The 19,228-nt window shown below is 32.6% G+C and overlaps 1 protein-coding gene across 3 annotated transcripts in view; it reads right to left on the minus strand.

The window, feature by feature from the left end:
* Positions 1 to 423: 423 nt before the first annotated feature.
* The window catches only part of LOC146531559 (uncharacterized), a 55,930-nt gene continuing 37,125 nt past the window's right edge, over positions 424 to 19,228 (minus strand). For all 3 annotated transcript variants that reach the window (XM_085198325.1, XM_085198323.1, XM_085198324.1), the window contains exons 3-7: positions 2,404 to 2,559; positions 1,976 to 2,128; positions 1,716 to 1,855; positions 1,216 to 1,420; positions 424 to 980 (exon numbers count right to left, since the gene is read on the minus strand). In XM_085198325.1, coding sequence (XP_085054451.1) covers positions 750 to 980; positions 1,216 to 1,420; positions 1,716 to 1,855; positions 1,976 to 2,128; positions 2,404 to 2,559 — 885 coding nt within the window. In that variant the 3' untranslated portion in view covers positions 424 to 749. The remainder of the gene's footprint in view (positions 981 to 1,215; positions 1,421 to 1,715; positions 1,856 to 1,975; positions 2,129 to 2,403; positions 2,560 to 19,228) is intronic.

Here is a 19,228-nt window from a genome sequence, read left to right on the forward strand (position 1 = left end):
AGCAAGGGCATTCAAGAGCCGTCAGTGACGAAGCTTATTTCCCTTTTGGAAAAGGAAGTGACTCATAACGGAATCCAACCTCATAAAATTTGCAACATGTATGAATCTGGCCTTAATACTGTTTAAAAGCCCCCAAGCAAAGAAGAAACTATTTATTTGTGAACTATGCTCGACAAATAATGATGGGGTTTTTATACCACATACTAAGTATGTCATTTTACCCTGTAGATATGTCGTCTTACACTGGTCGACCTAAGTGCGATTTTTGTTTATTTTTAAGATGTTTGAAAGATGATTGTTCTGAAACTAAAATAATTTCGTAGATTATGAAATATATAATAGTATACGCAATATGCTGTTCTCAGATGACTTTATTAATTTGAAATATTTGTCTTCAAACAAAAAGTATGTCATCTTAAGCACAATTCCCCTAATTTTCAATAACCTTACAATTTCGAGTTTTTATGTCAACCTGAGATAAAAACCGCACCTCAGCTACCGACATTGGCGTTAAGACGGATATATCTAGCACATTCAGTATTAAAACACTACGGATTTACAAACAACGCTTAAATTACACGATTACTTATAAGTACTATGAATCCGTTGCGCTACTAGCTATGGAGCTCAAACACTCGTTGCAAAACGCAATCGAAACAACTGAATATATGAGATATCAAACGTGCAAACCGAGCAGTCACTTAATGGAGTTTCGTATAAAAAGTATTGCGGGATAGTTTATTGCTTTATTAGGATCGTAGTTGGGCGGGGCTGAGGACGAGCTCGCCGTCGGGTGCGCCTGCAAAGGATACGTTGCGAGGTGGAGGCCGTTTGCCCCCCGCAGTGGTTGTGGCCCCAGCATTGCTCGTGCTCCCCATGGCTGCGGTCCCAGCGCCACCTGTGACCCCTGAACTCGCTGCTGTGCCTGCTCCACCTGCCGTCGATTGCAAAGACGGCGACGGTTTTGGATGTGATCCCGCCTGGAATTTCAATATTTTTTACATTCAATTTTAAATTTGGGACAATATAAAAACGCTTTATTAACGAGATTAAATAATTACTATTTTCCTATAAATTAGGAAGAAATTATATATGACGAATTGATGGCACTAGTTAATATCGAACAATTATATTTCTAAAAGGTTTTATTTAAGGATAACCCATAACGTAGAAAACATTAATGAATCATTCCTATTTATTTTCTCTATAGCTCACCGGCTGAACCAGCACAGTTTGTGGCTGTAAACTTGCGTTCGCCGTGCGGTACCTCCTGAGCCGTTCGTCCTCTTCCCCGCTGGATAAACTGGATACGTCGCAGGAGGACGCGTCGAGTCGGCGCGCGGGAGAGCATTGTGCAGGACCAGCTCGCCCGCCACACCGAGCCAACGGCATCTCCTCGCCTTCCACGCATCCGGACAGTCTAAAAATTATTTTTCTATGGATGATTACAAATAAATACACTTTTAGAGAAAGTGAAACAAATTACACAGTCAGAAGCTGTATCGAAGCCTTCATTATAAATTTAATAGTGATAAATCACTTGGTACTTTTGTTAATCCAAAGAGGTTGGAAAAATTCTAAGACTGACGAAAGAAAATTGTTGAAAAAAGCTAATTTTAGCAGCTTATTAGATTATCAGAATGCCTTTAAGTTTCATAGATTTTCGAAGTGTCAGAGAATTACGTACTATGATTAATTATTTGTACTTTTCTTACCTTCTGTTCTCCTTGTGGTTGGATCGCCGTCTGCAACAAGGCTTGGCGAATATGCAGAACATAATACGTAATACACAGCATGCCAGCCCCGCCACAATAAGCGAGGGGCCCACCAGCCGAAGGGCTGGTGTTTTGAAACCCTGTAAGGTAGAAAATTTATACATTAATAAATGTCAATAATGAAAGTTTGCACACTTATTGGATAGTTTTCATATTTAGTCCTCGTGTTAACATTTTATAAAAATACTTTAATAAGGAACCTTGTCTCCGGTACCGACGAAGTAGACGACGAGGCCGACGGCGAGTGTCGCGAGGCCCGCGTACAGAAGCCTCGCGACCCCCCACGGCTCCCCAGGTGCCCCTTCCGCCTCCCCCTCCGAGTCCGACGATGAGCCGTATGACGCATCTCGAACCTGAAAATTGTTAAGATATTTCTTTGCTTAATAATGAAAAAAATATTGTACAATTAATTTTAATATAAACCTAGTCTTTAATTTAGATTTAAAATTAATTATCATATGTTTATCAAAAAACCAGAAATCAAATCACTCAGATCTTCTCTTTCTTTTAACTTTTTGAAATTGAACTTGGCTCACATTTTCACATAATTTTTTATTTAATTTACTATTTCTATAGAAACTTTAGCACAATATTTTTATATATCTTATACAAAATTTCCACAACTTACTCGATTGGTGCGATGCCACTTGGCGCCTGGCCCGCGCCTGGCACCCGGGTGGTCGCCGAGCACGGAGCAGCGGCGGGCAGCGCCGCCCGCGCCCAGGCCGCCGCCGCCCACCGACAGCGCCGCTGCCTCCTGCCAGGCCGCCCGCCCAGCCGCGCACTGCAAAAATAATTTTATTTATTAATTTATCGAAATGTTAAATTTTGATATTAATGTAATATAGTACAAATTTTGCTAAGAAGAGAGAAATTTCAGCACAGTCATCTATGCTGCTTGCTGGGAAGTATGCCTAATGTAAAAGATAGGAAAACGTAGGAAATCACTATTTCTTGGCCAACTAAACCTATAAGTGGTTGATACATTTTTGAAATTATTCTAAGAGAAAATAAATCAACCTATAATTTTTGATTTATCGCCGTTATCACATATTAATAGTAATTAATAGTATTTACTATATAGAGAAAGTATAAGCTGTAAAATTAAGTTCTAAAAGTCTAATTTTCGTTTAGATTTTCACAAAAATAAACTGCCAATTTGTTTATTTAGCTAGAAATTAAGCTTAACAGTCAGTTCATTTTCACCTAATTATAACAATATATTTCTATTTTCTATGTAAAGATAGTTTATTCTAGCTTATAGAAAATAAGAAGGCTAGAAGAGTAAAATATTGTTAAACAAACACCTAGAGAATTCATTCTCATATATAAAAGTAGCACTATTAAGAAATAAATTGTCGCTAAATAAAATTATCGATGTCCGCTAAGACTTGCTCAGGCAAGTCACGATTTCGATAAACAGCCAATAAGAAGATATAGGGCAATAACCAGTGGATTTGAGGCAAGAGGCATTGCCTGGTGCGAGGTGATGTTTCATATTGTAAAGCATTAGACTTCCGGTCCGCGGGATTCGTAGGGCTACTTGACTACTATGGGAAAAGACTATATAGGATATATACAGGATAGGATATATAATAATACGGGCTCCGAGCTTAGTACAAGCGTCAGTCTCACATGATTGTAAATAGTATAATAATATTTTTTTTTATTTTGGTTTTCTTTTGTATTTTTGTTCATATGTTCATTCGACGATTCAAAAGTGCTTATAATAATTGCCTATTTGAATAAAGAATATTTTGAATTTGAATTTGAATTTGAATTTGTTATAATATTATAACAACCTAACCACCCTATATATATAAGATTCTATTCACATGGATGGACTCACATGGATTCTATTCACATTTCCATACTGAAGCCAGTCGTCGTGGGTTCGATTAACATTGAAGATATTAAATATTAATTTAATATTTTTAAATCTTGTCTTTAAGTGACATACCTCTTTACCGGGGCATAAAGAAGTGTACCACTTAGCACGCAATGTCTCAGAATTCGGCGGAAAATAAGCAACGAAAGTCTTAGTGTTACCAGAATCCCTCTGCCTATCTTGCTGTGTGCGGAAGACAGCGTGAAGTTGATATAAATAAAATAAGAGATATACATAAGTACGTATACTCGTAAATAAGAAATAGTTTCTTTTAAGTATAGATACATTATAATAAACGTATGTATGTCCTATTATTATGTTTTATGAGGTATCAAATGGTACAGACAGCCGTATTGTATTGTCATGTTGGCAATAACCTCGTGGTTGCTACTATAAAAATCCTCTTAAAACGAGCATAAACAATGTGTTTCTTCTTCTGTAAACGGAAATGCTCACTGAAATATGATTCTTTATTTGTTCTTTACGATTTATTTCATTTTTATGATAATTTCATTTTTATTATTTTATTTATTGGAATAATAGATTTATTCTTGGGTTTTATGTTATGATTTAGTTGGCGTTAAGTTCCGCTACTCAACACTCAATGCTTCTAGAATTCGATGAAAAATAGGGAACAGAGTTCCCTGAAGAAAATGGGGAACAAGTTCCTTTTGCCTACCCTGCTACATGCGGGATAAGAGTAAAGCTTAAAAAATGTATAAATACAACCTGTATATTTGTTGTACTTAAGTATGATATGTAAAAAATATTTATTTATATTTATATGGTAGTTAATCTAAAACCGGGATCAGAATTATACATATATATTTCATATCTTCACTTGCATTTTGTGATTTCAGTAGTGTGCTTTTAATAGTTTGTCAATGTAAATACTACACGTGTAGCAAGGTAGGCAGAGCCTAGTGTTAAGATACTCCGCTCCCCACTTTCTTTCCTTTCAAAAAAAAAATCAATCCAATATCCAATAGAATTACAAAACTTCACCAAAAGAAAACACTTATTCCTATACAAAAAGTAAATAATATCGTGCTCGTAGCATTAAAATGCGACATATTATACTAATTTGAGTTCCTATACGATTATCACGGCTTGATTTATGTATCTAAATATCCATTTACTGGTAGCCGTGCCTCACGCTACGCTGAATAATTTTAACCGACTTCTGTAAAAGGAGGACGGGACACTCAACTGTATTTTTTCATGTTTGGTACTTCAGAACTTCTGGCTGACTGAACCGATTTTGAGAGTACTTTTTTATTTCAATGCAAGTACTTTCCTTGTGGTCGCATTTTTGGTTTTAATGGCGGCCATTTCTGACAATGTAATCCATGAGAAAATCACATAACTTTTAGAGAGAGTTTGGTTAGATCCTTATTAGGGGAACTGGTTGAAGTCGATTTTTTTTTGTTAAAAATTATAAACCCCACTTTCTCCAATGCCATGCCTTCATAAAGTAATTAGGCTCAACCATTTATTATTATGCCGGTATACTCGTTCACACCGTATAATGTGAGGTATTATTCTTGAACTTCAAGAAAAAAGGCTAATTAGTCTTCCGTTGCAGTACCGTAACATTTCTATTATAGTAAGAACACGTTTTGTTTTACATGAATGGAAAAATTTTACAATGTGAAGATTTTTTCTATGTATTTTGTGTTAGTGTACATTTTTTTTGTTTTCACAGTTTCCCGCACAGAGCAGAGATGGCATAGGGTACCTGGGAACCATACTTCCGTTCCCATTTCCACCGGATTCTTGGGGCAATGTGTGTGACAAAAGGCGGAACTAAAAGTCATGCTTTGCCAGAGCAAAAAAAAAATGTTTCATTTTACTCCGACTCTACTCTCTCTCTCCGACTCTCCGACTCTTCCGACTCTAGACTCTGCAGCCACACACGAGTGCCCCTACACCACAAACCCTTTTTTACCGGAATTAGATTAAGCTTTATAGCTTATACATAAGAATAACAAATAGGCTACAATTTATATAAAGGTTTGTATAATTTGGCTATAATATGACAATAAGGTAAAGCGGGCGTAGCGTTTGTTTCGCTAGTTATTATTTATAACTTTTGTATTGAAAATGGACTACAATTATATTGTTCAATCATAAAAATTTTAAATATTAATCCGCATTTCAGCTCCGTTGAATTGACAATTATGCAAGTTGCAACAGAATAAGGCTTTATTTATAAATAAACTATATTTTATATTCTGTGAAGCTTGAAAACAAGGTCATTGTGTATTCAATATTTTTATATTTAATGAATAACAAAAAATATTTTAAAACATTTACTTTTAGGGTTCCGTACTTGAAATGACAAAAACGGAAGTTTATCATATAAAACGATAGTTTATAATAGTTAATCTATTGCAAGCTTCCCGTTTATGAAATTTGGGGAAAATATACAAAACGTGAAAATTTAGAGGTATTTCAAAGAAAAAAATCGATACAAACTTAAATTTGTGAACTTTTATAAGTTATACTTCCCGGAATTAGTACGGAAACCTCAGTGCGAGAGTCCGACTCGCACTTAACGTTTTTTTTTTATAGGGACGCTAATAGTCTCTAGTTGTTGAAATAGATTTTGTTGTATCCAAAATATATTAAAACTTTCGAAACAAGTAATTCAAGAGTTGTTCAAATATATTAACATAAATATAAGTTATAACAAAATTATATACTTACAGGGTCAATTATACGCATCCATTAAGTACTGTCTCATCTGACAAATGTATTTTAGTCATGCCATCGCGTAACCACTTTAGCTTCGTAAATAACGTTGTTATGATAATAAACTATATTTTACCTACGAGGATAGAAAGAGAGAGAGAGATCTAGTATAAAGATACTTTCTCCGCAATCTGCCCAGAAGAAGAAGGAGAAAATAAGTTTATTTTTTGTTTCATGCCTGTCTGTATAGCAGTGTCTATGTGTGTGAGCATACAGTAGATAAACCCAACCATTACATCAGGTTTGATAAACCCTACATCCTTGCTAAGGAAAACACATAATATATTCCTAAAATGATCCGCGAGGCTATTGAAATCGAAAAACATCTTAATTTCAAAAGAGAACACGATTGAAAACTTTCTACCACCTGGGAGTTAGGACCCAGTCATGAAAACTTTGAAGTCCCAAACCCACCATACGGGCATGAGGCAGTCAGCTCATTCTGTAAGAATCCAGGGCAGTGCAATTAAGAAATCGTTGGCGGTAATTAGATATAATATTTTTATCTTTTACTATCTAGAATATCACTTCAGTCTATTTGTGACCAGAGATTGTGAAATGTTCACAACGTGTGATTTCCAAGAACCTATAATACTAAAAATACGCGAATAATCCGGATAAATAGTCTCATTTAAAAGGTTTCTTAATTCTACATCCTAAATCCATTTTAGTATTTTTATTATAAAAAGCTAACCTAAATATGTGAGAAAATGTATCTATATGAGAAAATCGCATAAAATTTTAACATTTTTTGGCTTCATGTATCCCGCATGAAGCAGGATAGGAACAAAGGAAACTGGAGAACCTAGTGTTAAAATACTCGCGTGTTAAGTGGCGGAAATTAATGCCAAAAAAATAATAAATAAAAAAACCTCTATTGATAAATAAACTATAAAATTTAAAAAAAAATCTTGCGATTAGCGTGCTTAATTAAACAAATTCTTCATATTTATAAGATTAAAGGTACTATTAGCATATATAATAGTACAAGTATATATTTTTACAAATTTTCTTGTACTTTCCATTGTAAAATCCTTATACGTGACTACACATTTTAGGGGAAGTTACCCAAAAGGAAGTAAATTTCGTACAGCCTTAGATCAGCATAGTAATGATACAAACTATAGATTTTCCCCCGTACCAGGTGAGTGCCGTCACTGATTGAAGATAAAATGGTATCGACTTACCCTACAATCAGACTGCACGTTGTTAGAGGTGGAGTTGAGTGTTTTTTTCCTGTAATTCAAGTACTTCTGCAAAGTTTTTTTTTTATTTAAGCAAAAGTTTTGTAAATATTATTAAACTTTGATCTTTTTTTAAATTAATCTTAATTAAGGTTGAGACGTTAGAGTTAGTACAACCATTTCTCCATTTTTCTTCGCATTTTGAATAAATAATCTATAAATTGACATATGAAAACATGAAATACAAGATAATAAATAATTGAATCTGTCTAGTCCTATAGTATTTTGACACACTGTGAAATCGAAAAAATATTATTATCGTACCCCCATATGTACTTATATATTTGTTTTCAGCTTTACGCTGTATCCCGCAGTTGTCAAACAGAGGGAACCTAGTGTTAAGACAAGCCACCCCCTACTTTCCGCTGAATTCTGGAGGCATTGGGTGCTCTACAGAAGAGCGAAGAAATATTTCATTTCCTCGAGAAGAAATCGAACCCACAACCTATGAGGTTTACATTCAAACGCTTATGTCCCTACATCACAATTAAAAATGATGTACAATTTGAATTAAAACGTGATAATTATAATTTTCTTCAAAAAAACACAAGTGTATTTTTAGATTCACTTTAAAAATAGCTTGCATTTCCTCATCATTTTAAACAACATATGTAGAATACGTTAAAACGTATAATGCAGAAATTCTGAATAGCAATGTTAGCCTTAACATTTTCATACAAACTGAGTATAATATGAGAAAAGTGTATGAAGTAAACAGACGTACAGGTGATTCAGTTGCAACGTCATTTACCTGCGTCTTCAGGTAAGTGGGACGACAGAGGATTATTATTTTTTTTCCTTTTTTTTTGTAGGCTTCACGCATGTAGGAGGGTAGGCAGAGGGAGCGTAGTGTTAAAACACTTCACGCAAGTTAAGAACTCTAGAAGATCTATTGAGTGAAATGGAAGATGAAGAAATGGAAGAAGATTAAAAGAAAATTTACGAATTTGTATACAAATAGATAATTTATGTTTTAGTGATTGAGATAAATAAATGGTACATTTTTTATTTGGAAATATTATATAAAGTTCTTCTGTTGTACTTAGGTGTCATACAAAACTGTATTTTATCTATTAAAGTAAATTTATAAAAAAATAGGTCACTTTTTTAATAATATTTATATTATCTATTTTAAAAATAACAAGATTTTTTTATAATAACTAAAAAGTATCTTGTTATTTTAAAGTAACTCGCAAAATAATGTTGAGAATGATATCATTTTAATGAGATTTGTCATATTATTAAAATTATATTGAATTTTATCGAAAAAAATTGTGTTAATGAATTTTTTTATGTTTCTTCTTGTCTGTCAAGTTCTTTAAAATAATTAATAATATTAAAATGAAAATTATTAATATGGGCCGAATAAAGACTTACTTACATTTAAAGCTTACTACTACCTTAAACTTAATTTGTATTGGTACTATAAAAATTTTCATTATGAAAAATTAAATATTTTTTTTTTGTATTTGGTATAAAACTGTAATCATTTTTATACGGGAACCTAATATTAAGACATTCCGTTCCCCATTTTCCACCTAAGAATATGTACATAACTAAATTCCAAAAAATAAGCCTATACGAATATAATAAATAAATAATCACCTATTACTTAGCCAAGTATAAAACGACAGACTTCCCTAGCGAAAAATCCTTTTTGGTATGTACGTAAGGCTTCCAATTAGTTGAAAGCCGTATTTACAGTTGCTATTTGCCGTTCACTTCTACTTTGAATCTATATTTTCCTATATCCACTCATACGAGTATGCATGGAATCAAACATTTCGTTTGCATTACGCTGATGCATCCTATCGATTTGTCAATATTTCTACACCTGTGTGAGCTGCGTGTATGAGAAAATGCTGTAGATTATTCTGGGGAAAGTAAATAAAGGATTTATATAGTAAATTTTGTTAGTTTTTATTATTATTTTTCACAATTTTAATAAGTTAATTTAATAAAAGATAATAAAAAATCCAATTATTCTTAAATAGCTTAGAATTAATGTCACGTTTCATACGAAACTCTTCTATTGTGCAAATTACAACTAGAATTCCTAAATTTTTAATTCTTTGTTATACTCGTCATTACTTACTATGTTAGACCATTTCTGGATGTTGTCAATCTTTTAATAATATAATATTTATTCGAAAATTCATTTCCCACTCCTATATATTTCAATTTTTTTTTAGTTTTTTCGCTATTGGTAGAAACGGTTCAATATTTTTTTAACAAGATATATCATAAATAGAATATAGCGAAAATCGAACCAGCGCCTTTTAGAAACTATCCAAGCGCTCACCCACTAAGCCATACGTTCTTATAAACGTTTTAAAACTTTAATATTATTTTAATTATTTGTCAAGAGAATGCTAATTATTAAATATTATTAGCATAAATATTTAAAACCTTATTCCATAGTTAATAAATATTAATCCTATTATTTAAATAAAATATTCATTTAAAAATACCAAATACTTATCAAGTAATGGAAAGTAATAATCACTACATTTTTCCAGTTAAAAATTATACTAATGTAACCAGACGAAAAAAAAACATTAAATTACTAATAATAAAAAATTTAACAAAAGAAATGCATTTTTCATAATTATTCTAATATATAAAATATGAATATACTAAACTTTAGTAATTTAGGTCAGAGGGCGTGTACTGTCATGGTAAAATCGAACACCACAATATGTAAATGACTTCTGCTATATTATTTAAATTAGAAATTACATGGAATTAAATCCATGCAATGGCATAACGAGTGTATCACGTGGATTCCATTTAGTGATTCATGGCTCGGCTCGGTTATATTTGCTTAGATATATTTCAAGTGCAAGTGTGGGTTCGATTCCTACTCGAGGAAATGAAAGAAAAATCCGCTTCACGCTGTATCCCGCACACAGCAGGATGACCGAGGGAACATAGTGATAAGATACTCCGCTCCTAGTTTATTATTTTCATTTCTTCCCTCTGGTGTTCAGGCAAAACGCAATGCCTCCGAGGGGTTTTGACGGGATTTGAACCCAATAACATCATGGTATTTAATGCTATAAGACAGACAAAACTAATATTAATAAGATGTAAAATTTCTCCTTTTATTTAAACAAACTGCAAATATTTTTCTAAATCAATAACCGTGCTCGTACGTGAGTTACAAGCGCTAAAAGAATTGTTCTACTAAAACTTTCTATATTTCACTTAACTAGAAACGAGTTTTGACAGTGAAAAGTAAAGTTTGATCTTTTAAACAGACTGAAACATATTAAATTACTTCGTCCTATAAAAATTATACATAAAATTTATTCTAGATGATTAAATTTTAAATTGTTTTTAGCTTTTATTAGGTACAGATGTAAAAATACCTATATGTGAGACATTGGTTAAATTTGTAACACTAATTACACTTTATATAATCAAAACAAATTCCACTTAGTAAATTATTTTTTTGTAGTTTTAACACACTCCGTTCCCAACCACTTCTCAATTTTCGGGAAAAAATGAAAAACAAAAACTATACTTCGAGTGGTATTCGAAGCCGCAACCGTCGCGTTTACCTCAAACGGTACAACGAGCTTAACTATGCCATACACATGTGCAAACTACCGACTTTGATTAGAAAAAAACCATTTATTTCAAGTTATATTACCAAAAAAATGCAAAAAAAAAAGAAATCTAATGCACATATAATTCATTAGACAAAAGACCTCAAAGTAATATCGCTCTATAAAACCTGTTCATCGAATTCGATCAGAACACGTGACGGCAGTCACGTCACTTGTTAAATGTCACCGTTAATGTTAACCTTTGCTATGTGCCTTTGGACTAGGCGTGCGGAATTAACGAAAAAAATATGTAAGGCATTTGATTTTCTGTAATCATTGAAGAGGATGGGTTCGATTCCTATTCGAGGAAATTAAATAATTATCATATTATTGTTTCTTCGCTGTGGTTGAGTGAGTGCAAAGCGTGGCGTTGACTCCACCCCATACTCATTTTTGTAGTGTCTCGAATTCGATCCGAAAGCGGAAAATAGAATGATTTAGCACTAAGTTCTAGTATCCAGCTATAGTAATATTAATTTCAGTAATAAGAAAATCTCTATCGTTTCTCCGCTTTTTTCTACAATACAAATTAATATCAAATCGATACTAAACTTTTAAAGTTAAAAGTAAGTATAAAATTATAAAAGTTAAATAAATATATAAAGTATTGGGTGCCGTTGTTTCCCGGTGTCTAAAAACTAAAAGGGGTTACCTGGAGGGTGACAAGGTTTCCCCTCTGCGGTCGCTTTTTGCTGTCTAATTTAAAGCTTGGAAGCCAGTTTTGTTAATCCGTTTACCAAATAACGCTGTGAACAAAGCTCGGATATTTTATTTACTTTTCTGTAGTAAAGGGTTTTAGTTTTTTTATTTCTATTAATATATTTACTTAATATTGACATGTTCAGATAATTTAGTTTATTTATTTAAATACTTAGAAGGTGGTCCGTATAATCTATATGGATTATATAATACCTGAAAAATTACGTATACACTTTCGAATCGATAAAATATACTAAAAAAATAATATTAAACATAATCTAAACATATTAAAAGATTATTTATTAAAAAGAAATAAAATAAATCAAAATACAAAATAATTTAAAAATAAGCACTATCATTATATTTTATGAGGAATAATCGAAAAGTTACGAGTAGTTTGCGTGTGTGCCCGCGTCGATTGGTTTGTGGTGCAAATTGTTTACCGCATTCTTTATATATAGCTTAAGTATTAGAACATTAAAGGCTTTATGAAATAAATTGTAATAAAATGTAATATCGATATTTATTTTATATTATTTCCATTAAAAATTGATTTAATAAGTCTTAGCACGGACGTCAAAGAATTTACTAGGTATATATTTTTTCAGCAATCGAAGTAATTTAGAATGTTTTTAAACGGTTTTATTTCAATAAAAAGGTGTATAATATTCGAGTTCTACTTTTGTGTCACAGTGGTACAGTAGGTACCTGATTGTTTACGCGACGGTTCAATGTTCGATTCCCATTCGAGGAAATGTATTAATTTCATTGTGATTCTTAATTTGACCAAAAATAATATCATGAAGTCATTTGCCTTATACAATATTGCACACAAGACGCTAGCTTATGAAATATTTTTTATGCAAAAGAAATTTCCTATGTTTTGGTATAAATCTGAATGTGTCAGAAAGAAGAAATAAATGTAAATTAGTGTTTAATGGGGTCCGCCTTGGTGCAGTAGCTCATGCGTGTGACTGTTAGTGTGACAGTATGTGGTTCGATTTGCACTCAAAGAAATCCAAAATTTAACATTTTAATTTCGGCGCTCTGGCAGCGAGGCAAAACGCGGCGTTAAGTTCTGCGTCTTAACATGTAACCACCAGAGTTTGATGGAAAGTGGGCAACGGAATTGTCTTAATAGGAACAGAGTGCCTTAAGGTTCTCTATGCCTTTCCTGATGTATACGGATCATGAACGAGTGTTTAATATCATGTAAATTCTTTCATACATTCTCACTTATTGCTTAGACGTGCCAAGAAATGAATACAAGAGTTCCTTTGACTTTGAACGAATAATTTGCAGATGAAAGCATCACATTTGAAAATACCTTTATAGTTTCCAGGTTAGGTATATGGAAATTCTTAAATCCATTCGACCCAAATCACTATTTCATTTGAATAATTACTCTGTGTTTTGTCTTTAAACACGTTGTCGTTCGTTTTCAAGGTTAGGTTAGGCTTGGAGTATTCGTGCTTGTGATTTTAATCCTATATCTTATAAAACAAAGTCGCTTTTCGTGTCTGTCTGTTGTTTCTAACTCTTCTTCTTCTAAACCACCCAACGGATTTTGATGCGGTCTTCACCATTAAGTCGAGTGTTTTTCGTAGAAGGTTCATATATAGTTTATTGTTTGTACATTCTTATGTAAATTAACATAAATACGATAAATGTGTACAAAGTCCTACCCGTTGAGACACTTTCGCGCATGCGCTGCTTTAATGGTAAGTGCTACATGAAAAAAATGTACTGGAGTATTGTTCCTCTTAATAAGATCTACAAAAAAATCCGCGACAGCATATTCATATCTTTTAAGAATAACGTGTAGTGAGCATTTTTCTGTCTAAAAATAATAATTTCAATATATTTTTTATTGTGAGGGATATTTTTCCATAATGGTATTAATCCTTATCCTTTAAAATATTTTATTAATTTTCTACGTTAAACGAAGATAAAATTTGCTTTTTACAATATTTCGAAATTGCGAATAGTTTTACAGAAAAACGCATTTAATTGTTGACTCATCCCGCCGTTGACACATCAGCTGTATGTTACTCAAGTTTCACTTATCCCTTACTCTCAGCATATAAATAAGTACATTAGTTACGTTGGCCATTTAATGTAGACCAAAGCTGTCTTTAACTGTTTTTCATTTTAATAAGTACTTTAGAAGTTGTTACAATATCAAAAAATCCGAGCTGCGAAACGACTCGCCACTCGCCATGCGTCCGCCGCGCCCGCCTGCCTTTCACGCATCGGTGGTTCAGTGGTAGAATGCTCGCCTGCCACGCGGGCGGCCCGCGTTTAAATTCCGGCCGATGCATTCTATTTAATTTTCCTCACAGCCAACCACGTAGTGCTTGCTGTTCATCAATGACAGAATACCCTCTTCAGCATTAACCACAAGCTCGAAAGCAACGAAGATTTAGATGCGTTTGCACGTATTGGATAATTGGAGTTGAATGTATTATTTCAGCGCGATATATATTTGGTTTCATATTTTTTGTAGTAGTTATTAGTAGGTAGGTTTTTGTTTATAATGTCTTCCGTTTAAAAATAGGCATTTAACTATCTAAAAATAGTCATTTAAATATATTTTAATAAGTACTTGAAAAGATTAGTAGCACAGATTTAAAATTACGGTACGTACTAAATAATCTTTGCTGTGTAAAACAATTGGAAAATCCTTATTGAAACTACGAAAATGCGGGTTGCATTAGGGTTTAATTAATTTTCACATTATCTTAAGTGCTTTGTAAACATACATTATATGAATAATCCAGTCGAAAAAGCGGGCGAAGCCGCAAGAGGGTCGCTAGTTCTGAATAAATTTAAAATATGAAATAAATAAATTTAAAGATATAGTATTGTTTATTAATGTGAAGAGTAAACTAATGAATCCAAATTATTCCAATATCAAGATATAATATGGATAGTATTTTTTTAAACTTCCCCTAACTGGGAATGGAATCCACAACCGTCGTGTTGACATCAAGATGCTGTGCCACGAAAATGTCAACGTATTTTTTCATTATAAAAGTCAATTAAATATGAATATATTTGCTCTTTGTATATATTTAATTGACTTTTATAATGAAAAAATGTTCGAGTAAAATTAACCAAATTGAAATTGAATGCGTTAAAGCAAATTAGCTTTCACAATTTAATATTAATTTCATAACGACAATATGCTACCATTATTTATTTTTTTGGTTAGCCATAAATAAAATGTTTATATTTTAAAATTTACTTTTCAAAAATCTGTATAGATTGGTATAAAAAAAACATATTGAAGTGATTTAAAAAAAATCTAAGAAAAAGATTTTGATTGTATAAAGTAAGACAGTATACGAATTTCTGTATGTACGAGGCCTGTAGCCACGAGGATTCCTTTGATGTCTCGAAAATTGACAAATAGTCGAATTGTATTACTTGCACAGATGTCGTATGTCTGTGCTATATTTAATAAAAATCTTTTATTTTCAAGCAACATACTATAGGCTTGTAGTTGATTAGTACAATGGGATTACTTAAGAACTATGTTAGTAAAATAAAATACAAAAATATACTATACTAGCGGACGCGCGCAGCTTCGCTTGCGTATTTAGGGGTGAATTCTAATAAACCACGAAACATGTGTTCAATGAAATATTTTTAAGAGTCTAAATTTAAAAAAAAATAATAATCGGTGGCGTTTTAAAGATTTTTCCATACAAACTTTCAACCCCTTATTTGTACCCTTAGGGAAAGAATTCTAGAAAACCATAAAACATGTGTTCAATTAAATACTTTTAAGAGTCTGAATTTCAAATTTTATAAAAATTGGTGCCGATTTAAAAAAAAACTATACAAACTTTCAACCCCTTATTTGCACCCTTAGGGGGAGAATTCTAGAAAACGATGAAACACGTGTTCAATTAAATACTTTTAAAAATCTAAATTTCAAATTTTATAAAAATCGGTGCCGATTTAAATTTTTTTCCATACAATATTTGAACCAGTATTTCACCCCTTCAGGGTTAAAATTTTTCCAAATCCCTTCTTAGTGGATGTCCAGATTACAAAAGTAAACATCTGTCCAAATTTCACGTTCCTACCATCAGCGGTTACGGCTGTGCATGCGTCTTACCTCAGTCAGTGAGGACAAGTCCTTTTATATATATAGATAACTAGCGACCCTCTTGCGGCTTCGCCCGCTTTAACTAGTGGATTATTCATGTAATGTATGTTTGCAAAGCACTTACGATAATGTGAAAATTAATTAAACCCTAATGCAACCCGCATTTTCGTAGTTTCAATAAGGATTTTCCAATTGTTTTACACAGCAAGGATTTTTTAGTAGGTACCGTAATTTTAAATCTGTGCTACTAATCTTTTCAAGTACTTATTAAAATATATTTAAATGACTATTTTTAGATAGTTAAATGACTATTTTTAAACGGAAGAAATTATAAACAAAAACCTACCTACTACTAACTACTACAAAAAATGTGAAACCAAATATATCGCGCTTAAATAATACATTCAACTCCAATTATCCAATACGTGCAAACGCATCTAACTAAATCTTCGTTGCTATAGAGACAGCCGGGTTTTTTTTTCGAGCTTGTGGTTAATGCTTAAGAGGGTATTCTGTCCCTGTTAAAGAGCAAGCACGACGTGGCTGCCTGTGAGGAAAATTAAATAGAATGCATCGGCCGGGAAGCGAACCCGGGCTGCCCGCGTGGCAGGCGAGCATTCTACCACTGAACCACCGATGCGTGTAAGGCAAGCGGGCACGGCGGACGCATGGCGAGTGGCGAGCCGTTTCGCAGCAAGGATTTTTTTGATATTGTAACAACTTCTAAAGTACTTATTAAAATGAAAAACAGTAAAAGACAGTTTTGGTCTACATTAAATGGCCAACGTAACTAATGTACTTATTTATATGCTGAGAGTAAGGGATAAGTGAAACTTGAGTAACATACAGCTGATGTGTTAACGGCGGGATGTGTCAACAATTAAGTAAATGCGTTTTTCTGTAAAACTATTCGCAATTTCGAAATATTGTAAAAAGCAAATTTTATCTTCGTTTAACGTAGAAAATTAATAAAGTATTTTAAAGGATAAGGATTAATACCATTATGGAAAAATATCCCTCACAATAAAAAATATATTGAAATTATTATTTTTAGACAGAAAAATTATCACTACACGTTATTCTTAAAAGATACGAATATGCCGTATATCTATATATATAAAAGGACTTGTCCTCACTGACTGAGGTAAGACGCACGCACAGCCGTAACCGCTGATGGTAGAAACGTGAAATTTGGACAGGTGTTTACTTTTGTAATCTGGACATCCACTAAGAAGGGATTTTGAAAAATTTTAACCCTAAAGGGGTGATATAGGGGTTCAAAGTTTGTATGGAAAAAAAATTAAATCGGCACCGATTTTTATAAAATTTAAAATTTTGATTTTTAAAAGCATTTAATTGAACACGTGTTTCATCGTATTCTAGAATTCTTCCTCTAAGGGTGCAAATAAGGGATTGAAAGTTTGTATGGAAAAATTCTTAAATCGCCATCGATTTTTATAAAATTTGATATTTAGACTCTTAAAAATATTTCATCGAACACATGTTTCATGGGTTATTAGAATTCACCCTTAAATACGCTAGCGAAGCTGCGCGCGTCCGCTAGTAATCTATATATATAAAAGGACTTGTCCTCACTGACTGAGGTAAGACGCACGCACAGCCGTAACCGCTGATGGTAGAAACGTGAAATTTGGACAGGTGTTTACTTTTGTAATCTGGACATCCACTAAGAAGGGATTTTGAAAAATTTTAACCCTAAAGGGGTGATATAGGGGTTCAAAGTTTGTATGGAAAAAAAATTAAATCGGCACCGATTTTTATAAAATTTAAAATTTTGATTTTTAAAAGCATTTAATTGAACACGTGTTTCATCGTATTCTAGAATTCTTCCTCTAAGGGTGCAAATAAGGGATTGAAAGTTTGTATGGAAAAATTCTTAAATCGCCATCGATTTTTATAAAATTTGATATTTAGACTCTTAAAAATATTTCATCGAACACATGTTTCATGGGTTATTAGAATTCACCCTTAAATACGCTAGCGAAGCTGCGCGCGTCCGCTAGTAATCTATATATATAAAAGGACTTGTCCTCACTGACTGAGGTAAGACGCACGCACAGCCGTAACCGCTGATGACAGAAATGTGGAATTTGGACAGATGTTTGCTTTTGTAATCTGGACATCCACTAAGAAGGGATTTTGAAAAATTTTAACCCTAAAGGGGTAAAATAGGGGTTGAACGTTTGTATGGAAAAAAAATTAAATCGGCACCGATTGTTATAAACTTTGAAATTGATATTTTTAAAAGTATTTAATTGGACACGTGTTTCATCGTTTTCTAGACTTCTTCCCCTAAGGGTGCAAATAAGGGGTTGAAAGTTTGTATAGGTTTTTTTAAAATCGTCACCAATTTTATAAATTTTTGATTTTCAGACTCTTAAACGTATATAATTAAACACATGTTTCATGGTTTTCTAGAATTCACTCCCTAAGGGTGCGAATAAGGGGTTGAAAGTTTATAAGGAAAAATCTTTAAATCGCCACCGATTTTTATAAAATTTGAAATTTAGACTCTTAAAAATATTTCATCAAACACATGTTTCATAGGTTATTAGAATTCACCCTTAAATACGCTAGCGAAGCTGCCCGCGTCCGCTAGTCATATAATTATAAAGGGGCTCAGAATAAAAGTATAATTTAGTATAAAGGTTTATTCGTTCGTCCACTGCTACGTCTCAGACTAGACTGACATACAAATTAGAAAAACTTCATAAGAAATCTTAGACAATTATAATATAAGCGGGTAGTTAAATAATATGACTCACTGACAAGTATCGACAAGTATACAAAATAATGTCTATACAATTATATGTACTTTATACAAACTCTAACATAATAAATAACTTATTTAAATTATAAATGAAAAGTGAATGTTTATGTCGTCTTAATTTTTTTTGCAGCTTTTCAAAGTGATTCAGCGGGTTTAATTAGATTATAACTAAGTAATTATAAATAACATTTACTTGTGTTTATAGATCTTTGATTGGTTTCTTAATAAAAGAAACACTTCATGGGGGATTACGACTTGCACTTGAAGGATTTTTTTATATATACATCAACATAAAATTATTGTAAGAATTAATTTAAATCAAAAATTTAAATAAAATAAGTATTTATAA

This window comes from Heliconius melpomene, chromosome 15, assembly GCF_056956725.1.
Source record: "Heliconius melpomene rosina isolate 202511_hmr_F chromosome 15, ASM5695672v1, whole genome shotgun sequence".
Lineage (NCBI taxonomy): Eukaryota > Metazoa > Arthropoda > Insecta > Lepidoptera > Nymphalidae > Heliconius > Heliconius melpomene.